The sequence below is a fragment of the Zootoca vivipara genome, chromosome 1 (assembly GCF_963506605.1).
Source record: "Zootoca vivipara chromosome 1, rZooViv1.1, whole genome shotgun sequence".
Lineage (NCBI taxonomy): Eukaryota > Metazoa > Chordata > Lepidosauria > Squamata > Lacertidae > Zootoca > Zootoca vivipara.
Window position 1 is genome coordinate 20,907,379 of NC_083276.1, and position 23,273 is coordinate 20,930,651.

At 44.9% G+C, this 23,273-nt stretch overlaps 2 protein-coding genes across 6 annotated transcripts in view; one reads left to right on the top strand and one right to left on the bottom strand.

The window, feature by feature from the left end:
- The window catches only part of UNC79 (unc-79 homolog, NALCN channel complex subunit), a 155,604-nt gene extending 135,997 nt beyond the window's left edge, over positions 1 to 19,607 (bottom strand). For 4 of the 5 annotated variants that reach the window (XM_035106968.2, XM_035106960.2, XM_035106951.2 and 1 more), the window contains exon 1: positions 5,281 to 5,610. In XM_035106968.2, coding sequence (XP_034962859.2) covers positions 5,281 to 5,302 — 22 coding nt within the window. In that variant the 5' untranslated portion in view covers positions 5,303 to 5,610. Of the gene's footprint in view, positions 1 to 5,280; positions 5,611 to 19,400 lie in introns of those variants that run through there. The other variant, XM_035106977.2, reaches the window with a different exon arrangement.
- Positions 2,610 to 2,901, top strand: LOC118080938 (NADH dehydrogenase [ubiquinone] 1 beta subcomplex subunit 1-like). Its single transcript, XM_035106990.2, has one exon. It carries the CDS (start codon positions 2,670 to 2,672, stop codon positions 2,841 to 2,843), a length of 174 nt encoding a protein of 57 aa, XP_034962881.1. The 5' UTR covers positions 2,610 to 2,669; the 3' UTR covers positions 2,844 to 2,901.
- Positions 19,608 to 23,273: the final 3,666 nt, after the last annotated feature.

Consider the following 23,273-nt stretch of genomic DNA (forward strand, 5'->3'; position numbering starts at 1 on the left):
AATTCAATAAACAGATAAATAACATACAGGTATTTTGCAGTGACAACCAGACATTTGTCTGTGAGTGATTCAGAGCTATATTGGTAAATGACAGTCATTCAAGAGAATGAAGTCATATTTTTAAAAGCCAACACTTTCCATAGCCCAATCATCTAGGATACATGTGGACTACAAATTTATAACAGTTTAACTATCACAGTTTCCCCCCAGCCCTGCTATATAATCCTACTGTTTGGAGACAGGGATATCTGATCAAGACCTCTCACACCTCACTCACAGAACTACAGTTCCCATGCTTTTATGCTAAATACAAGTGGCTCCAAACCCGCTTAACACAGCATTCCCACACGTCTGCTCAGAAGTAAGCCCCATTGAGTTCTATGGGGCTTGACTCACAGGTAAAATGGTTGTGGAAGAACAGTCTCAGTCTGTAGCGTAGAAATGTTTTAAATTGGTTTTATTGCCTCTCCTGGATCTATAATTTTGTTCCCCCTCAGTTTTATTGTATTGCATGTGTGATGCGATTATTTTATTACATTGTACTTTTTTGTTCAACACCGCAATCCATCAGGATGAATGGCAGTTGAGAATTTGAAAATATAAAATACATCCTTAGAATATAATAAAGTTGTTGGGATTGCTTCTTCCAGCAGAAGAAGAAACTATTTTTTTAATACAGAACCTTTTGATGAGTGTATTTTCACCTTCCCCTTTTCATAGATGCTACCAGGATAGCCTTCCCTCCTTCCTTTTTACCAATATAGATGTGATAAAGGTAAAGGTAAAGGGACCCCTGACCATTAGGTCCAGTCGTGACCGACTCTGGGGTTGCACGCTCATCTCGCATTATTGGCCGAGGGAGCCGGCGTATAGCTTCCAGGTCATGTGGCCAGCATGACAAAGCCACTTCTGGCAAACCAGAGCAGCACATGGAAACGCTGTTTACCTTCCCGCTATAGCGGTTCCTATTTATCTACTTGCATTTTGATGTGCTTTCGAACTGCTAGGTTGGCAGGAGCTGGGACCAATCAACGGGAGCTCACCCCGTCACAGGGATTCGAACCGCCGACCTTCTGATCAGCAAGCCCTAGGCTCAGTGGTTTAACCACAGCACCACCTGGGTCCCTATAGATGTGATAGCAGCACACAATTCTCTTTAAATGTGAGCCTGCCATCATCCAGCATAAAGCGGTGGGCCCAATAGGCTACCTCCATGGCTACAGGGAGGCCGTTGCGACTTCTGGAAGACCCAACATGGCCCATTGCAGCCACAGGAAGGCCTGACAAGGCCCGCAGCGGATGCAGGAAAGGCCAAGCAGTTGTGGGAAGGCCCAATGAGGCCTGCCACAACCACAGAAAGGCCCAATGGGCCCCGTTGGGCCTTCCACAGGCTGCAATGGGCCCCGTTGACCCCCACCAGGCCTTCCAGAGGCCACAATGGGCCTCCTCTTGCCAGGTGATGTCACATGTGCACCACGCGCGTGACGTCACAGGCCCATACCAGGCACCCACAAAGTGAGGCAGGACGTGGCACCTGTGTCTCCCAGCCAAGTTCACTTCCAGGATCAGGTGCAGGGGGAAAGGGGTCATCTCAGGAGATAGACTGCAAAGAAGCAAACCATGAGCAAAAGGAGAGTTCAGGGCCCCAACTTCCCCTTGCATACCTCTTTGTGAATGATTCAGGAAGACCTGGATTTAAAAGGATGGGTGGTCCCACCCACCCCCCTGCCTCACATGGCCCCAACCGTTGCATGAAAAGTGTGCAGGGAAGCAAAAGAGCCATTTCTGTTTTTCCTGGCAGATGCCAAAATGCAGATCTTGGAGTCTCCTTACACAGTATTTTCGCTGGGGTGGTCAACCTTCAAAGCCAAGGCACATGAACATCTCCCAGAAAGGATGTAATCTTATAAGTGTATGTTTATTTGGCTTGCATGTCAAATTAATATAATTGTGTGTTTCTATAAAATACTGTATTATAATCTTTTTTTCTAATAATTGTGCTGAAAAGCAAGGAAAAAGAAGGTAGACTTCAAGTATGGTGGTTGGCCCAGATGTTGCTCCTGGTGTTCAGACACACACAAATGGCACCTTCAACCTGTTGCTATGACCCCAGGGACACTGCCAAGTCAAACGCAGAACACAGCTACATCCACGATATAGAGAGCAAATCACCTAAAACAGGCATCCACAAACTTCGGCCCTCCAGATGTTTTGGACTACAATTCCCATCATCCCTGGCCACTGGTCCTGTTAGCTAGGGATCATGGGAGTTGTAGGCCAAAACATCTGGAGGGCCGCAGTTTGGGGATGCCTGAACTAATATGTATCGTAATGAGTCATGACCTGGTTTTCAGAAGCGTTAACACCTAGATCATCAGGAAGCATCACCAGGTGCTTGGGAAAACAGCTTATTTTCATTTAAATTATTTTCCTTAAAAGGAGTTTAGGTATCTGTATCCAAGATTATTTCATAACATTACTGTACTGGGTTTCTCTCAGCTCGCTTTTCTGAGGTAAATGAAGCAGTATTTCTTTGGTCTGTAGATGGAAGGGTCTGCACACAATTCACAGGCTCATGAACACTAAATTCTGACCTAATCCTGAAGCGTCCTTGGTTGGTTGAGGCCCTCAGGTCAGTAATGCACTTGTAGGCCTTCAGGCCAGTAACTATGGTGAATATTCTGCAACTTGTGCGAGAGCACTGGGCCGTAACTTTGGTTCCCATAGGATTTGTGGTGGGGTGTTACTTGGACAGGAAGAATGATGAGAAAATGGCGCTCTTCAGGAACAAAAGCAAGTTATTTCAAAGGGAATTGAAACTTGGAGAAGAAGTCACATGGTGATAATGTATTAAATGAGAAATGCTTCCAGATAATTAAATCTGTATCTATATAAAAAAAACTGACCTAATCCTCTTCCTCAGCTACCTCCTACACATTATGTTAGTTCAGATCCTTTTTATGTCAATAGACTCAGTAGAAAGAGTCCTCTGTGGGATCTTCTCTGCTGTCTCTGTACCAACCTACCTGCAGTAGATATAACATGCATTAATAGCTGTGCATTTTTTAAAGGTAATAGCAGGTGCATGGGGGTTGATCTGGATCATGACCACAGGGAGCAGGGTTCAACTCTTTGTTCCCTGCTGTAGTCCTCATCAGGATCAAGGGACATTTGCCCTATATTTTCATTGGAAGGAAGACTCTCAATCGCACCAGTGGAAACTTTCTTTCCAGTGCAAATAGCAGGCTTGGAGGAGGGCTATCTGGACTGACACCACAGTTGGGTAGGAAAATGGGTAAGAAAAACCTCCACACCAGCATACTTTTTCTGGATTGAGCACTCTATGCCTGCTACTTGAGTTTCAAAGGCTCACTCAACTGTTATTGCTCCATGTCTACTTTGGCCCTGAAAACAATGGGAATAGGACTCCAAATGCACAATTCTATGTATGTCTATGCAGAAGTAACTCTCATTGAGTTCCATTGTGGTAAGTGAGCATAACAATGAGCCTTTAGTCCCTCATTTCCCTGGCCTGGAACTGGGGGGAGTTTCTGGAAACTGATATTGGGTAAGAGAATGAAGTGAACGCCTTTGTTTCCTTTAATAATATGTGGAGAAAATAAATTACATCAGCATTGTTTCCTTGATCTATGGAAGGCAAGCAGAAAGAACAACCCATTATTCTAGTTAGTTAGTTAGTTACCGTAGTTAGTTAGTTGCTCTGATCCACAGACTGATTCAGTTATCCAAGCTCTAGTGCATACTGTCCAGAGAGGTTTATATATCTCCTTCCTTGATGGTATTCAGGAAAAGACTAGATACTTCAGATATGGGCCATTCTGTTTTTGGCTTGTGGACTGGAATGATCTGTCCATATTTATGGCTCTGCAGTTCTTTGATCAGTGACATCATTTCATCCTGCATTGTTCAACCACAGATGATCAGCACATATCTTCCTTCATTAAACACACTAAGGATGAAGTATTTGCCTGCCAACTACCAAGGGCATTTAACTGAAGCATGATTGAACATTAAGGAGGTTATTCTAAAGGATCAGTGGTAGACTCAGTGCAAGACTTTGGGAGCAGAAGTCCAGCGTTCCATTCAGCAGAATGAGCAGGAAATTCCCCAATGCAGCAGAGCTTGCTTAGCACATTTTTTAAAGTAAGTGAAGTACTACACATTGCCATTTAATGGGGGGAAGGGCCTAAAAATTAAGTCCAGAATCTAAAATTTCCTAAGTGCACCACTATAAATGAAGAAACAATTCTGTGCACTTCCAAGAGAAGTTCTGGAATCTTCTTCCTTGAGAGGTAGCCAAAGGAAGATAGGCAAGAACTGGTCATGGGTACTTTGCCTGCAAGACATTGGAGTACCTGCAGTATCCAAAGGTCCCCTGCAAGTATACAGTGCCATGATTCTATTATAATTTTTCATTCAGTGTTGGTCAATGAATCTACAGAAATAGTCAGCTGACCCTGCATCACAGTGACCTGATAGGGTGTCTTGTTAGCAACGGGCTTGTATATATATGGATCTGACCAATCCCTCTTTTCCTCCTCTAATTACATCTCTGTTTATCAGAGTGTGTAAATATTACTTCATTGGCAACTTGAAGAAGCCATAAAGGAGGACAATCTCCACCCAGTCCAAAATATCAACAAAAGAAAGAGTGGGTGTGGGAGAAAGGCAAGAGATAGCCTATTACTGAAGGCCCCTGAGATTTTATTTTTATTTTCAAGTCATCCAGTACAGTGAAATAAGGAAATGAAAATAATCTGGTAGGAAGATTTCCAAAACCTAGCAACAGAATCAAATCAAGTGCGTTAAGCTAGGTCCTCTTTTTTTAAAAGTGGGGGGAGGGAATCGTATCAAAGGCCTACATTTCCTCTGTATGTGTGGAGACAGAAATCCATCTTCCCTCTTTTGGTAAATATAGGGATTTAAACACTCCATGATGCTTTTAAAGAGACTGTGTTTTGTAGATGAACATCCTTAAGGGTGGCCAACATGATGGGCGCAGAAGGCCCGGGGGAGACCAGAAGGTCCCCAGAATCAAGCTTTTTAAACCGCTGTGATCTTCGATCTTCCTAGCTCTGGGCTTCCCCTCTGCATGCAAGGGCGGAGAAATGGCCTGCCGCATTCAGAACCACGGACAGCGCCATCCCTTCCCATCTCTTCCCCTCACCCCACACCCCATAACCACCTTCAGCCCCCTTCCTGCCAATGCTCTCCTTTGTCCCTCCCAGTCTCTTTGCCGCCGCGGGGTGGGCTACTTACACTGCTCCGCTTTGGTGGACATGGTGGGGCCCGGGTGGAAGTGGTTGCTCCCAATATTGGCGGCGCGGGGTCCTCTCCGTCGGTTAGCGGGGAGCGGCGCTCTCCTGCCGCGGCGGTGAAGTCACCCTGTCTCCCGAGCTGCATCCCTCCCCCTCAGCTGCCTCTACCATCGCTACAGAGCTGCAGAGCTGCAGGGAAGGGAAGGGAAGCGGGGCGAAGGAGGGAGGGGAGAAGCCACGAGGAGGCGGCTTCGAGGAGCCCTGAAGAGAAGCCCCCGCGCGCTCCAAGCGCGGACCCCCGTTCCGTGCCCTAGGCTAGGCGGTGTCCGGGGGCAAGCGCGCGTGAACGGCGACGCGCGGAGAAGGGCCCATTTTTACAGCCAAGGCAAAAATAATAATAAAGAGGGCCTCCCCCCCCCCCGCCGCGTTTGCGTGAAATGAGCTCGACCGGAGAGGAATGTGGAGGCGGGGGAGGGGGGATTGTTCCATTCATGAAGACGGGCGGCTGAGCGCGGCCAGCCTTTTAAAGGGACTGCCATTCGCAGCCCCCCCCCCCCGGGCAGGGAGGGGCTCCACCTTTTTCTGAATGGGAAGCGCGCCGCCTTCTATTGCAGAACCTGCTCCGGGGCTGGATTTAGGGTTGCCATTGTCCGACTCTTCGTGACCCCATGGACCAGAGCACGCCAGGCACTCCTGTCTTCCACTGCCTCTCGCAGTTTGGTCAGACTCATGTTGGTAGCTTCAAGAACACTGTCCAGCAGGGCTGTCTCAAGCAGGTCGGGCGCCCTGGCGCTGAGGCGCAGATATCGCTCCGGCACCCCTGTCCTTGCCGCGCACAGCGCGCCTTCGCCACGACTGCCCCCCTGGTGCCCCGCACCACCGGGACTATACCTAGAGCCGGGCCTGCTGTCCAGCCATCTCGTCCTCTGTCGTCCCCTTCTCCTAGTGCCCTCAATCTTTCCCAACATCAGGGTCTTTTCCAGGGAGTCTTCTCTTCTCATGAGGTGGCCAAAGTATTGGAGCCTCAGCTTCACGATCTGTCCTTCCAGTGAGCACTCAGGGCTGATTTCCTTAAGAATGGATAGATTTGATCTTCTTGCAGTCCATGGGACTCTCAAGAGCAGGGGTAGGCAACCTAAGGCTCGTGGGCCGGATGCGGCCCAATCGCCTTCTCAGTCCGGCCCACAGACAGTCCAGGAATCAGTGTGTTTTTACATGAGTAGAATGTGTCCTTTTATTTAAAATGCATCCCTGGGTTATTTGTGGGGCCTGCCTGGTGTATTTACATGAGTAGAATGTGTCCTTTTATTTAAAATGCATCTCTGAGTTATTTGTGGGGCATAGGAATTCGTTCATTTATTTTTTTCCAAAATATAGTCTGGCCCCCCACATGGTCTGAGGGACAGTGGACCGGCCCACGCCTGAAAAAGGTTTCTGACCCCTGCTCAAGAGTCTACTCCAGCACAATAATTCAAAAGCATCAATTCTTCAGTGATCAGCCTTCTTTATGTTCCAGCTCTCACTTCCATACATCACTACCTGGCAACCCTAGCGCCCGCCAAAATAAGCACGTGCTTATGGCCCATGGGGTCATGAAGAGTCAGACATGACTAAACGACTAAACAACAACAACAACAAATGGCATCAGGGGAAGTGGGGGATTCCCATAATAAGCTGCTGGTTGGCCATCCAGCCCGCTGCTCTTATGTCCTTGCACTAAAGCACCGGAGTTGACATTGTATTTATGCATGTTTTTATTGTAATTTTTCTTCCAACGTGTTTTATTTGTTTATTTGTTGCATTGCTACCTTTTTATTCATTGCATTTTTCTCTAGAGAGCTCAAGGTGGTGTACATGATTCTCCCTCCCCTTCCTCATTTTATCCCCAGAACAACCATGTGAAGTAGGTTAGGCTGAGATGTAGTGACCAGCCCAAGGTCACCCAATGAGCTTCCTGGCAGAGTGGGGATTTGAACCCTGGGTTTAGAGTCATCTGCCTGCCCGCCCCCAGACATTTTCTGGGCTCTGCACCTGCATAGTGTGTGATTCAGAGCAGGTGCCTTTCCTCCATGACGGCCTTTGGTTCCCAGATCAAGATGAAAAGGTAAAAAGGTAAAGGACCCGGATGGTTAAGTCCAGTCAAAAGCAACTATGGGGTTGCGGTGCTCATCTCACTTTCAGGCCAAGGAAGCTGGCATTGGAACAGCTTTCTGGGTCATGTGGCCAGCATGACTCAACCACTTCTGGCACAACAGAACACCGTGGGGAAGCAAAGGCACACAGAAATGCTATTTACCTTCCTGCCACAGCGGTACCTATTTATCTACTTGCACTGGCGTGCTTTCGAACTGCTAGGTTGGCAGGAATCTGCAAGCCCAAGAGGCTCAGTGGTTTAGACCACAGCGCCACCCGCGTCCCTTCCCAGTTCAACCGTCATTTAAGGTTGATTTGTTTCCACCCCACACCCCTTGTTCCTGATGTAGATCTTCACTCACCCCTCTTGTTCCCTGTGTAAATTCCCATCCCTCCATTGTTCCCAGTGTTGATCTTCACTCCCTGCTTTGTCCCTGGCTGCAGGAGGCATTTTGTGGTTTGCCCCAGGTGCCAAAACTTCTGGAGCTTCAGCCAGGTGAAAATAACAAGGTGGTGTTATAACAGTGGTCATTTTCATGCTCTGTTCTTACAATATAACAAAGCAGCAGGGTGGTGTTTTTTTTTAATTCAAGGGGAAAGCTTGAGATTTGGGGGTGGTTGTTGTTTTTAATACACACAGAAGAATTAGAAGTCTAAGACAGGTCACATTTCTTTGGAATTTTTTTGAAGATGTCAGTGACATAAAACAGGTTGCTCGGGCCTCCTAGGTTGTCCAAACATCTAAATGTAGCAGATTCAAGAACACCAAGTCCTGGGAATTAAATTACTCAAGCGTCTTCAATGCTAAGGTCATTGTTTTCCCGTAACTTCCACAGAGTCACTTTGTTTAGTTAATTCTCCAGTGAACTGCTACAGAACCTTGGCGACCCAGCTGCAGATGGTCACCTCTTTCCGTTGCTCCAAGTAAATCAAGTAGGAAACAAAACTCTAATTATGTGGAATATTCTGCATCATCTTCCTGGTTGTACTGCCAACCAGATTTTTTTTTTTTAAAAAAAAAAAACCTCATGTCTTTCTCTCCCTCCCTCCAACTGGCTTCATTTACAACATAATCCTGTGAATGTTGACTCAGAAATGCCCCACTGAGTTCAATGGGGCTTACTCCCAGGTAAGAGGGCACAGGACTTCAGCCTCGCAGAGCAATTCTACAAACCTCTGCTCAGAAGTCAGTCCCATTAATGGGTATAGGTTTACAGTCTTAATTGCCTTTCCTTCCCCTCTCAGCTAGCAGAAAGTAATTAATACCTATAAGCCATCAAAGCCATTATTAAGCAAACATCTTTATCTAGCAAACAATACAAGAGCTTTGCATATTCAAAGTCCATGTTTGCAGCAACTTAAAATGCAAGTTACAGAGGTTTGTAAGCTTCCAAATGCAGCAAATATTTAAAGGACTTATTTATTCTGAATAAACATTATGGTATGTACTTTGCAGTTTATATTTTGTTGCCGTGCAATGGCCCAATGTGGTTTTTATTGTTCATAAATGCTTGGGAGTGCTCATTAAAAATGGGGGGGATAAATTGTGATTCATGTTTGCTTTAAATGATGAGGAAAACTTTCTGGATGTTAACTTGGCAAGGTCTGTCTAGCAGATCTGCAAAAACAGTCTGCTTCTGGCAAGAAAATTTGCTACTGAGTTAATGCTCTGCTCCCTTTTCTCAGGAGACAGAAGACTGATTTTTCCACATATTCAGTTGGATATAGATGGGGGTTGAAGAAGCTTAAGAATAAACTGTACCATGACAACTTTTGATTTTGCTATTTGAAAGAGAGAGGTTCTCAAGCCTAAATCCTTTAATGCCCTGATTTGGTTGGATTTCTGATGCAGGCATTCACAGCGAACATGCAGAAGGGAGCTTCCTATATCCCCTGTATGATGTCTGAATGCACAACTAACATGAAAATCAATACATCTGCAAAGAAAACACAGTGAAGATCAAATGAAGCCTTAATTATGTATGTGAGAGCCAGTGCTGTCTCATTTATTTGATCATTTATTCCAAGGGTGGCCAACTCCCAAGAGACTGCGATCTACTCACAGTGTTAAAAACTGGCAGTGATCTACCTCTTTTTGGGGGGTTTGGGTCAAAGTTGTTGAGCTTTTCTTAGGCAGGAGGAAGGTAAAATGTTGAGCTTTTTTTAGGGGAGCCACAGTTGTTCAGCTTCTTTGGGGGGAGCCAATGATTTACCAGTGATCTACCGCAAACTTCCAGTGATCTACCGGTCTACCTGTTGGACATGCCTGACATCCGATAGCAATAGTTCTCTGGAACTAATTGGATTGTGAAAATGGATAAAATCACAATTCCAACAAAACAAGAATCAATAAAAGCACTTAAAAAAAAACTTTGAAAAAAAATCATTTCGAAAAAGAGACATAGAGCAGATGTGCGGAAGCTCCCAAGATAATACCCTGCCACCTCCATTTAAAAGCATCCAAAAGGAAGTGCTGGGAAAGATCTCTGCCTTAGGCCTAGGAACATAGAAAGCTACCTTATACCAAGTCAGACCATTGATCCATCTAGCTCAGGCATCCCCAAACTTCGGCCCTCCAGATGATTTGGACTACAATTCCCATCATCCCTGACCACTGGTCCTCTTAGCTAGGGATCGTGGGAGTTGTAGGCCAAAACATCTGAAGGGCCACAGTTTGGGGATGCCTGATCTAGTTCATTATTGTTGACAGCTTGCCAGAATTTCCAATGGTCCTCAGTCCGTTCAACTTCCAAAACGTTCGGAAACCAAACGCCGCTTCTGATTGGCTGAAGGAAGCTCCTGCAGCCAATTGGAAGCCGCTGAAGCCCTGTCGGACGTTCAGCTTCCAAAAATAGTTCACAAACCAGAACAGTCAGGTTTGTGGCGTTTGGGAGCCAAAACCTTCGAGAACTAAGCTGTTTGACTGTGCTCAGAATGAAATTATATTCAGAATGGAAGCATGCAAGAACTGATATCAATTCCTTCATTAGCATGAATGGGGATATGTGACAGTGCAAAATGAAGGTGGCTTGAATAAATATTTGATTCTATTTCTCTTGCTAGCAGCCAGAATAGCTATTGCAAGAAAATGGAAATATCTAGAGGGATTAAATAAGGATTTATGGTGTGGTGAAATCTGGTCCATAGCTATAAAGATGAACTAAAACATTAAGGTATACTAGAGAACAAACCAAAAAAGATTGATTTTCAACTATGTAGCATATATATATATATATATATATATATATATATATATATAGTATATTCATGACGATAACAGCGTTCAAATGCCTCCTGTAAAATATGCTACAGTATTTGAAATTCTTAGCAACTATTCGGTTTGAAGGGGCTGATGGGGCAATGGACCTCTCCCAATGGTGGCCTGTGTGGGGTTGTGCATCCGATCCATGATAGTGGCAATTTTCCAGCCCAGGGCCAGCCCCGCTGGGTTCCTATCAGGCCGTAGGCGGGCCTTAGCCAAATCTAGTCTTACCTGTAATCAATAAAGTTGTGGGCTAATTCAACCAATCTCTTGCTGCAAACATCATGCACCTGTGGCGGCAATTGAAACATGCAGAAATGGACACTCCGTGTAGCCTAAGAACCACAACACTTTAAGGGAAGAATATTGAGATTTCATAGAATCATTGAATCATAGAATTGTAGAGTTGGAAGGGACCATGAGTGTCGTCTAGTCCAACCCCCCTACCATGTGGGAATCTTTTGCCCAATGTGGGGCTCGAACCCATGACCCATAGATTAAGAGTCTCATGCTCTATCAGCTGAGCTACAAGGCGAAAGGAGAGTCATGGGTGGTTCCCTCCCCCCCAAAAAAAAATAGCAAAAAGTTTTTTATTTATAAACTTTATTAATAATATTAAACTCTACAAACATCATCAATGGAAAACACAAATTCATGACCCATCAACTGATTTTACAAAAACAGTTTCCATAAGAGCTAAACTGTCACTCATTCAAAGACCTCTTCCATAACTATATAATTCAGTTGTCTTTTAGAATGTCTTAAAGGTAGCTGCTGGTTCTCTATCCATTTTATCCAGTTCATGACTCCTAAAGAGGGGTTTTTTTAAAAAAAAATCTCTCTAAAATTTGGAGAATTCGCTGAGGAAGGGTTGCAGCTCTGAGAGATGCCTGTGAAGATGTGTGTTCTTTGTCGTATATTGTGTTGTTGAAAACTGCCTTGTGTATAGTAATGTAGAAAGGTGGTATACAAATTAAAAGTGAAATGGGGGGGGTTGAAATTAAGCTTCTGCTCTCACAAAGGAGAGTTCCCCACCTTCTGAGGCAGCCCGTTCCACAGTCAAACAGTACAGTCCGGGAGAACTTCTTCCTAATGTTGAATCTAAACCCTTTTCTTGTGATGTTGGTTTGGATCCTGCCCTCCGGGGTAGCATAAATCTAATTCTCTCCTTCATCTATGTGACAGCCATTCAAATATTTAAAGATTGCTTATTACATTGCCTCTTCCCCTTTACATTGCAATGCAGCTCCTAGATGGCCCACAGTGCTTTTGTTTCACATATAAAAACAGATTTGTAATTCCCAACCAACTAAGCATGTGTGTTCATTAGCTGTGTTCTAATTATCAGTGTGGGAGATCACATAATTCTATCTATTCCTATGGTAACAAATTAAGATGTGTGTTCCAGCAGCATCTAATGAGATTTGTGCAGACTACTAATTTGGGGGAAGTTGTGTTTCTTCACAGAACATGGACGAAAGCAAGATTCCCCCTGCAGGCTAGTTGAGTGTTCTCTGCCAATTAGCTCTTTAAAGTATATATGCAGCACAGCAGATTCTATCAATTATATTCTAACACTATTAAATATAAATCAGATGCAAAGTAGAAGAAGAATATAAAGAACCCCAGTTGCAAAACAACTTTATAAGGCCTGTTTAACTGTCTGTGACACAGGTGACAGCTAGTTAGGATTTCCATTATGCTTGTGGGCATTTTGCATAATTGTCAGTGACGGGCTGGACACTGAGGGGTAGTGGATGGATTCTGATGAGCGGGCACCAGGAGAAGGGAGGTTGGAGACTAGCTTGGAAGAAGAAGGGATCAGCGATCTGTGAGAACCTGTAGCAGACAGGAGTTGAGAATGAGAGGCAATGGAAGCTGCAGGGTTCTAGAGTGAAGAACAGTTGCAGGAGGCGGGAAAGACAGGCTAGGCTGGTGGAGAGTCCAGGGCTTTCATGGTGAGCTAGGAGAGCTGGGGGGGGGGGTTCACATCAGGCATTGGTTTCTGCCCCTTTGGTTTCAGATAGTACATGGGTAGAGTCTAAAAGGCCTGGGACACAAACTTTCTTTCTTTTTTTATACCGGTATATATTAATTTATTTGGTTTTCCAGATTTGACAGTCACATATCCAACATACAACATAGAAACAAGATTCCAAAGAATCTCCTGGACTTCCCCCCTCCCCTTTTAAAAATCATTTTCTCCTGCATCTTTTATAATAATCCAAATCTTTCACCTCTCCATTGTGTCCAAAATTCACCATTAAACGACACGTGTTATTCCAATCCTAGTAACGATTTTAACTGGTTTTTAAGATAAATTATAAATTTTCCCCATTCCTTGTTAAAATTTTGGTCTTCCTGATTTTTGATTCTTCCGGTCATTTTAGCCATTTCGGCATAATCCATCAACTAGATCTGCCATTTTTCTCTGGTGGGGACTTTTATCTTCTTTCCATCTCTGGACCAATAACAGGCGCGCAGCCGTGGTCAGCTACAATAATAGTCTTTTTGCTCCCTTGGGATTTCGGCTCCCAAGGGACACAAATTTTCATGGCTCTCTAGTGGCTATGGTGACTCATTTACCAGAGGTAATGTGTTTGTGATAACTCTGTGCATACTGTGTATACTGACCAAAGTAAGCCTCCTGGTGTATATTTTGCTCTAGATGTGAAATATATTGGCATTATTTTCAGCTCTCCTACTGCACTAACACACCTCCTCTTTCTGTGGCTGCCTCTGCTGCTCCACTGTCTCCCAGGACCAGGAGAGGATTGGAGGGGGGGAGCAGAAGCAGGTGACACACAGATGGAGTCTTCGCTTACTTGTGTGCAGCTCAGGTAGGGGAGATACATAAGCCAAGGTTGGGGGCAGGGTGTCAGAGACTGGGCAGAGGATGAATGGTGGAGACTGCCTCCCCAGCCTGACCCTTCCAGGGAGGAGGAAGAGGAAGACAGTATAGATTTACCACAGGGGTTGGAGGGATGTCACAGCTCAGAGGCAGATGATGGGGGAAGTTGGAAACTAATTGGAGAGGATGAGGAGGAAGAGGGGGCAACAGCTGATGGACACAGACCCCCCCTTACAGAACCCGGTGAGCCTTGAAAGTAGGAGAGCAAAGAGCTCAAAGACAGAGGACACATAGCAGCACCCATAGAAGTGATGGAGGAGGAAGTGGGAGAGACGAGGGTGTGGAGATTCACTCAGGACAACGCCATTATCCAGGAGGCTGGGTTCTCTGTAAATACTGAATAAAAAGTGGATGTAAGAACATTCCTTGTTTTTGTATGTTCCTGGGCAACCAGATATGGGAGATGCTGGCAGCAGCCTGACACGGGGGCTCTCTGTTGCGGCAACTGCATCATCGGGTACACACCTAGGAGTAGCTGAAAAGTAGGACTGGTGGACATGCCTTTTCCTAACTTGTAAGTGTACTTTTGACTTAAGTCCTCACTCTGGACATTCCATGACTGACAGCGCCATGACAGCAATGTTGCTGTGGGCATGTCAAGTTGTTGTCAACGAGCCAGGTCAACCACAGGGCAGGCACACACATGGGAAACACAGGTTGCAATTAGGTCTTTATCAACAGAAAATACCAACACAGCAGCGTCCTCTGGTTTATATTAATCCGTCTGAGACCTTGCTGAAACTGACCACTAGCTCTACCCTCCCCTTCTAACTTTTTAATCCCCAGTGTCCCACCACCAGGATCTGGGATCTAAGTTTTCTTCTGAGCCCTCCCGGGGGGGGGGCTCTTGTGTGGGGGCCTCCCACCACTCTTCCTCATCCAGCCAGTCTCTGAAATGGCACCTAGTGGGCAGTGCCCGCATGGACAGCACTGAGCAAAACTGGGCAGCTGCTGGAGACTGCAGATGATCACGCTGCACAAAGAGTCTTTCCCCAGATCCAGTACAAAAGCAGCCTCCTCTCTCCTCTTCCGATGACTGTAAGACCAGCGGAGAAAGGTGAACTAAGAGCTACTGCTAAGCTACAGAAGAGCAAGTTTCTTGCCTCTGGATTCAGGCATCTTCTTTGAGGGCCTCTGGGACAAACAGCTGAATTGCCTATCTCTCCCTGGGGCAACGAACTACAAAAAATGGGAGCCAGGCCAGCGAATCACAAGTAATTAAGGATAAGAGCTCCCCTTCTCCTGCCATGTAATAGACATGCTTTATAATACCAGAGGAAAACTGGCAAAAAAAAATATGCACCAGGGCCGTTTATTCCAATCCACACTTCAAGCAACTGTTCAAGACCTCAGAACAATATATAAACATTGATGTACTTTCCCAAATATGTTATTTATCTCTTTCAAAAACAAACAGTTTCATCTCCTGCTATTCCCACCCCTCTGGTCCATGTCCTTTGTTTACTTGGCTATCAGCAGACAGCCTTATTGCTTATCAACGACACTTTAATGAAAGATAAATACCAGGCAAACTCTCATCAAGTTATTTCCTGTATGATATATATAGGGAAAAACATGGGTGTGTGGTTGTGGGTGTGTGAAATGCAACTAAATCCCAAATCATCTAAGCAATTAGGAATGCTCATTAACTCAAAGTGCACAAATGATCCCCTTGACCTCGAGGGATTACTACTCGTGTGTCCTCAGTTCAAGCGTGATCATGCTGGTAAAATCAGAGTTTTGTGTTTGCGCCTTGTCAAAAACTCTTTGGTATTACCTAATGAACACTGGGTTGTTTTGCAGCCTGCACTGAGGAGCACAGGCTTAAAACTATGGAAATCTTCCCATGGACCTAATACGTCTGTAATCAGGCCGGCTGTGGTGAGAGAGCTATCCAACACTTAGGAGCTGAGCAGCTCAATATGAGATCAGTTGAGAGACCCCCAGAGACTTTAACTTTAATCCTTGTGGAAGGCTGGCATTGAGTAATGATGACTTAAATGATTATGTGGGAGAATCCAACATGAGTGCAACATCAACAAATACAGACTTCACCGCTCTACTGCCAATTCTCACAACTTCTTAAAAAACTCCTTCATTCTTTTTGGGAGATTCAGGACAAATAAAAGAAAGTACAGTACTTCTTCACATAGCACGTAGTTAAACGGTGGAACTCACCCCCACAGAGGTAGTGCTGGCCACCAAATTAGGTGGCTTTAAAAGATAATTAGACAAATTCAAGGCTATCAATGGCTACAAGCCATGATGCTAGGCTCTGTCTCCAACTGCAATGCTTCTGAATACCAGTTGCTGGAAACCACAGGAGGAGAGAGGGTCCTTGTACACAGGCCCTGTGTTATGAAAGGCTTGGGCAAAGAGGAATGATGGGAGGAACCAGTTAGGGAACCACCAAGGGAATAAGGTCCGGAGCCCGTGGATTTGTGGTGGGACAACGATGAGTGGTCAGACAGAGATGAGAGAGAAGACTGGGAAGAGGGGGTGTTGGAAGCTGAAGAGTTAACAGGATTTAGGGAGCTGGGAGAGTCTGTGACAGAATCAGAGACAGAAACTGAAGCACGGGGATGGAAGGAGAAAGGCCAAGAGACAGAGATTATTTAGGCTGGGGAAGAGTCCTGAGTGCCTCCCGCTCCTGTTGTGACAAGCTCCCCTCCCTCCTTGTCTCCCAGAACCAGAAGAGGCATGAAAAGGGCAGAGGAGAGATTGGTGACATGCAGACACAGTCTCTGATTGCTTGAGGGGGGAGACCCTGGAGAGGAAGGGATATAGACAGCTGTGGGGAGGCAGGAAACTTCAGTCTCAGCAACTGCTTCACGGGTGCAACTACCAGAGATGTACTGCTGTGATTAGGCCTGGCGCTCCTGTTATTGTGATTTACTACTGACTCACTCTTGACATCCTGCATGTAGGCTTCCTACAGACATCTGGGGGGCCACTGTAGGAACAGGATGGGTCATTGGCCTGAACTAGCAGGCTCTTCTTTTGTCTCCTTGATGCATGACTGTTATTAACCCATTCAGTTAGGCTAGAATTCCCACTTCTAAGGAGAAACACTGAAGCTACCCAATAGTTCTATAGTTGCAATGGACACCTGCACCAATCCACTTGGGCAAGGAAGGGCCAGGGCTCAGTCTAAAAGTGCTACAGAAATGCTAATCATGATTTAAGATGAATTGTGATTTATGTTGCAGATTGATAGATGAGAAAATGCAGTTGCATTTTTAAAAAATTCCAAAAGAAATGCTAAACACAATTTTAAACATTTATTGTCTGTAAGTGTTTGTGTTTTCACAAAGCAACAGTAAGGTAAGAACAGGCGCAGAACCTGGAATTGGTGCTTCTATTTTTAGCTGGTAGGACTTCAAGGTGACTTTTTCCCTCCCAGGGCTGTTGATAGCTGATCTGAATCTGATGCATCTTGGACGCAGAAGAATGTCTTCTACCTCATTCTATAGCTTGAAATATGGCTCAGGAACCATCCAGTTGGTCCAAGAATAGCCAATGAAAACACTGTTAAACCAATGACAGTTTCCTAAATCAAGGGAAAGAAGGGTCATGCAAGGCAAAACAGAGACGCAAGCGAGGCTGCCTGAGACGGGGGAAGCTTTTTGCCTTACGGATACAGCCAACGCTATTGAACTTTTAAAGCTGTAATCTCAGTAATGTGATAGATGCAAAGAACCAACCACAGTGAAAGTTGATTATCCTACAAATCCATTCACCAGCTGAAGTAGTTCATGTCAACTGAAAAGCAACGTGTGATTTGTCATTTTAGGTCACTATGGGCTAAAAATGGGGGTGGGGGATTACTTTCAAAGCTGCACTACAGCTTAGTGGCTTCACTTTCCTTTTTAGCTTTTTGCACATTTTGAGGGTGCGCTGCCACAGCTAAGCAGAAACACAACCTTTTTGCATGAGATCTTTCACTGCTCCACTTTTCACTGCTCAAGAGCTCCATATGCACGCCGATGGATACATGGAAACCAAAGCAGGTTTCCTTGCCATTGCCAAAACAAAAGGAAATGCATTGTTTTTAAAAAAAAGAGTGTGGGTTTGCAAAACAGTTGCACACACTAAGTTAAATTTACATACTCAGTTTGAGAAATACTAATTGCTATCATTTAAGCAGAGATACAATGCATCTGCTCAAGGAAGACTGTGGCCACGTGTGTCTGCTCAGTCTGCTGTTCAGGTGCTAGCTCAATGTTTTGTTGGACTGCAACTCCCATCATCCCTGACCACTGGTCCTGCTAGCTAGGGATGATGGGAGTTGTAGTCCAACAACCACTGGGGAACCAAGTTTGAAAAACACTGTGCTCACAGTTGATGGGAAGCTTCAGGACCCCATAACTCATCTTAGGTTGTTTGGGGTGGGATTCAACTCATGAGTCCTGATAGTGGAAGCCCCTGCAAGGACTTGCGCTAGTGAAATGGGGCTTCCCTCCTTCTGACCCTGCACCCACTCCCCCAAAGTGGCATGTGTCAGGAGATCCCCCAGAACAGTGCACAGGGGGAGAAGAGGGAGGATTGTTCCATTTGACAGGCTGAAAATCGCAAGTTGCATCAAAATGTGGAGAAGTGAATTTACCTGTAAGATTGAAAAAATTAGAAACGGAGAGAAATGAAATAGACACTTCCTTCCATCCCTAGTCTGGTGCCCCTCAATTAACTTAAGGGAGCTCATGGAAGGAATTATTTTCCCCAGGAGCTCTTCGTCCTATTCCAGAGTGATCAGGCATCTCCCCTGTCTCTTTGGAGAGAAGCTTTCTGGGCATCGGAAAGGGGAGCTAGGAACAAGAAACACAAGTGCTCCTTCATTAAGTTGTCTCAGGGATCCACATTCATTTGGTTGTTCTGATCAAGAGTAGGTTTTCAAGAGAGACAGCTTGCATTGCCTGATAAATAGATTGGGATAGCTCTCAGGTGACCTGCTTATTCAGCAAAATAAAAAAATTCCTTCAGTAGCACCTTAAAGACCAACTAAGTTTTTATTTTGGTATGAGCTTTCGTGTGCATGCACACTTCTTCAGATACAGTGAAATGGAAGTTTCCAGGCACTTATGTAGAGAAGGGGTGGGGAGGGGTGGGGATGGGGAGGGGGGATCACTCAGAAGGGTGGTGGAAATGGGTGATTGACTGACTGATAGCTGTTGATGACCGCAAACGACTGCAAATGGTTTTGCATGAAAAAGCAAGGGTTGAGATGGCTGAAGATCGCTTATCATGTATAATGAGATAAGAACCCGATATCTCTGTTCAAACCAGGTCCCTCCATGGTTTTGAGCTTGGTGATAAGTTGCAATTCAGCAACTTCTCTTTCCAGTCTATTTCTGAAATTCTTTTGTAGTAAGACAGCTTATTCAGCATTCATCCTAATTTGCTTGCACAAAATCAGCAAGCAGGTCAGACAGCATTGGCTATTTGTTGACTATTCAATATGATTTGTTTGCAGGGAGGTTAGACAATGTTGCCTTGAGCAAGAGTTACGCCACACTTTCCAGAGCATTTTCCTGACACTTTTCTTCTTGCAAAATTCCAGTTCTAAGGGGGAAGCAAGCCTGTGATGCAAGAGGCCCAAATAAACTTACAGAGCGCCACCTGAATTTGCCAATACCCAACTGAATTCGATCCGGAAACAGTGACAATCTCTATACGCTTTAGATCAGCTCCCATCATCCTTGTCCATTGGCCATACTGGTTGGTGCTAATGGGAGTGGGAGTCCAGCAGTATGTGAAGTGGAGCCCATTGGCTAGCCGTGCCCTAGACAAGGAGGCGACAGACAAGAAGACAACTTACCAGGGGTCCTACTTTGCCCTTGGGTGGCTTGCTGTAGATGAGACGAAGGTTGCTGTTTGTGGACCTGATGAAGGATAGCAGCCCAGAAGAATGGAGCCGGGAGCCTTGGAGTGCAGCTAGAGCCATCGTCCAAGCAAGCAGGGTGAAAAGTTCGATCAACAGACCTCTGCCTGGTTGGCAGCTCTGGCTCTGTTGAACAGAATGGTCTTCAGCAACAGGTAAGCAGGAAGCCCAGGAACTCAATAGCGAAGATCTTGTACATTCAAGGGGTAACGTGCTTTCTAGCACATCTGCATAGTAATCTGCTGGTCAAGGAGGCTTCTGCTCTAAGGCTCGGCTCTACTGTTTCCAAAGACGGACCTCTGGAACAGTCGCCTCCCACAAGCTTATTTAGCAGTGTCAGCTGTTGTGCCCAAGGGATGAGAGGATCGGCCAGCTGCTGCTGCTGCTGCTGCTGCTGCTGCTGCTGCTGCTGCTGCTGCTGCTGCTGCTGCTGCTGCTGCTGTTGTGAGATGGCTGGATAAAGTCTAGAGATAGGAGCAGTCAGCCAAATATGCTGGGACAAGGCAGATTCAAGGGGAAGGGAGGTACCCTAGCAGCATGCACTCCCACTACTGCCCTTAAAAATGCTGTGTACATTTTCCATTGTTATCTTGTTTTTCTTCATTTTCACTTTTAATATTTATCATCATACACAAATCATAATCATTTTACAAATAGGATTCTCAGAATCCACTCCTAGCATCTAGCATCTAGATCAAGGGAAGTAATAGTACCACTGTATTCTACTCTGGTCAGACCTCACCTGGAATACTGTGTCCAGTTCTGGGCACCACAGTTCAAGAAGGATACTGACAAGCTGGAATGTGTCCAGAGGAGGGCAACCAAAATGGTCAAGGACCTGGAAACGATGCCTTATGAGGAACGGCTTAGGGAGCTGGGTATGTTTAGCCTGGAGAAGAGAGGGTTAAGGGGTGATATGATAGCCATGTTCAAATATATAAAAGGATGTCATATAGAGGAGGGAGAAAGATTGTTTTCTGCTGCTCCAGAGAAGCGGACACGGAGCAATGGATTCAAACTACAAGAAATAACATTAGGAATAACTTCCTGACAGTAAGAGGTGTTCGGCAGTGGAATTTGCTACCAAGGAGTGTGGTGGAGTCTCCTTCTTTGGAGGTCTTTAAGCGGAGGCTTGACAGCCATATGTCAAGAATGCTTTGATGGTGTTTCCTGCTTGGCATGGGGTTGGACTGGATGGCCCTTGTGGTCTCTTCCAACTCTATGATTGTATGATTCCTCCATGGTTTCCCCAGATTCAAACTGCATCTTCTCATCTTCTCCATGTTTTCTTAAATCTCATTTTTTTATCGTAATTCCCGCTTCATTGCAAGTGTTTTTAAAACATCCTGCCAATGTTTTCAATTGTTTATAGTGTTCTTTCAAGTAACTTTTTTTTAAAAAAACCCCACTCTTTATTCAATTTATTGTCCTCTTGATCTCTGATTTTCCAAGTCATTTTTGCCAATTCAGCATAGTCCATCTTCTATAGTATCAGCCATTCTTCTTTTGTAGGTAAATTGTCCTCCTTCCATCTTTATGCAAGTAGCATCCACACAGCTGCCGTAGCACATTTCCCACTGTTATCACCCCCCCCCTGCGCCCCTAAAATCAAATAACCAATAATTAAAGCTACAAGGTCAGCAAAAGGAGTAGAGAAGTGGAATAAAAATGCACCTTTCTCAAAATAGTGAAACATAGAATACAAGCAATACAAGGAAGGCTAGAGTTCATTATGAGTTCCAGATAGAGGCGTAACAGAATGGATTGATACCGTTCTCTTTTATAACAAGAAAAATAGCCTTTACTATACTGTAATTGGCTACATAGTGTGGAATACAGTGCCAAGAGAATTGCTTTAGTTGTGACTCCTGCATTGCAGGGGTTGGACTAGGAGACGCTGGGGTCTTGTCCAACTCTACAATTCAGCAGGCCTTCCTGTTCTGACTTTTAATCACCTTCTTAAAAAAAATTCTATTCCACCAGGCCTACGCAAGCAATTAAAAATACATCTTTCCTTTTTCTTTTTTTACATACTTGTTTTAAACTTTTCATATTGTACTGCATGGTTTTGTGTGTTTTTGTTGTGAAGCTTTTGATATTTTTAAATAAAATATCAGTTTATTTGTATAAATATTTGTATAAATAGATAACTAGAGCAAACTGTAGAACAAACTTTAATTACTTTTTTGATCTTGGAAGCATCTTTGATCACTCTTACCCTATGTGTTAGTTTCTCCATATTTGCCATACACTACACATACCTTCTGGTACCAACATGCATGGTCTTTCCAATGTGAATGTGAGGCTTACAGCCACCAGTAAATGTTTATTGCTGCCATCATAGGTGCCAATTCCTAAGCGCCAAGGTCCCTTCAGCCCAGCCCACCCCCAAGATGATGGGCACTGCCATTCAAATTGCGTGAAATTGTCTCCCCCACCCCAGCCCATTCCACCCTGCTCTGCCCCTGCCCCACCCTTTTAGTGAGGTCTTTTGTGATGTTTCCAGGTCACTTCTGGGTTCGGCGCTGTGCACATGTGCACAATTGCACACATATCAGTCGTGCCTGAAACAGGGGTTGCCTGTATTGTTTTTGTTTTTTTAATCTCCAGCAAACCTGCCATCCTAAGAGGCTTGGTTTTCCTGGTTCATAAAAACATTTGCTGTTAATGACTTGGGCCTTTGCTGTTTTGGACTATGGGCCTTCCAGCTCGTAGAGCAAAGGCACCCCTGATACGCTGTCAGTTTGTTTGCACAGAAGGAAAAGGGCAAGTTGTTATAAACCCTGGCTGGATTATCAAGCTCCCCCAGGAGCTTTGTTCCCCATTTCCTCCCACTGTTTTGGTGAGAATGCTGGGAAGCGGTGACCTCTCAACACAGTGGAGGCTTGAGAAGCAGATTCCCAGGGCTCTGCATTCTTGCATTTGATGATTGTTGACGTGCGGCTTCAGACGTTTTGATGCCTTGGTGGATGGTGCCAATAAGAAGAAGCTGACTTTTATTTGCTCAAATAATTGGCACACATTTGTGTGTGTGTGTGTGTGTGTGTGTGTGTGTGCACGCACGCAAGTGCTTTATTATTCTGTTTCTCCATTACTTTTCTACATTGAATTTCATACAAAGAGTGGTGGCCACCAGTTTGGATGGCTTTGGCTGTATGACTCTGAATACCAGTTTCTGGGGGTCACAAGTAGGGAAAGTGCTATCATCCCCTCCAAGTGTCCCTATTTCCCAGGCACAGTCCCGGAGCTACAGAAGCCATCCCGGTTTCTGATTTGATGCCGGAAAGTCCCGGTTTTCCTTTATCCTCCCCTCCACGTCTCAGAGAACATTTAAAAGTGGTGTGTGTGTCTGTAGGTGCAAAAAAAGGAGTTCTGTTTATACTGAAAACAAAATTCCTGCACCAAATGAAGGGAATGGTGAAACCCTTCCTATAGTTTTGAAGGAAAATGTCACCAATCCACTTTAATTTATTTAATTGCAATGCTTCAGCAGCCAACCATTCTTTTGGAAATGCGTTGAGTGCTTATTTCTTTATTGAAATGGAACATTACACTGTCTACTGAGAAGTAAGTCCCATTGCATTCAATGCTTACTCCGAGGTAACTGAACAAAGACTGTGTAGCCTTCCACTGCAATCCTAAGCATTTTTACTCAGAATGTCCCACTGAGTTCAATAGGATCCCTGCTTCCTCTGATGTGAATGACATCAGGCAAATGCAGCTTGAAAAGCATCGCAAGGGGGGGATGACCTTGCTGTGCTTTAAGCTGCTAATGTGAACATACCAGAGATCAAGGACACGTTCCATCCA

What these genes read in the sequence shown, in the direction of transcription:
- LOC118080938 (XM_035106990.2), top strand. Translation starts at nt 2,670, where the DNA reads ATGGTGAATATTCTGCAACTTGTGCGAGAGCACTGGGCCGTAACTTTG.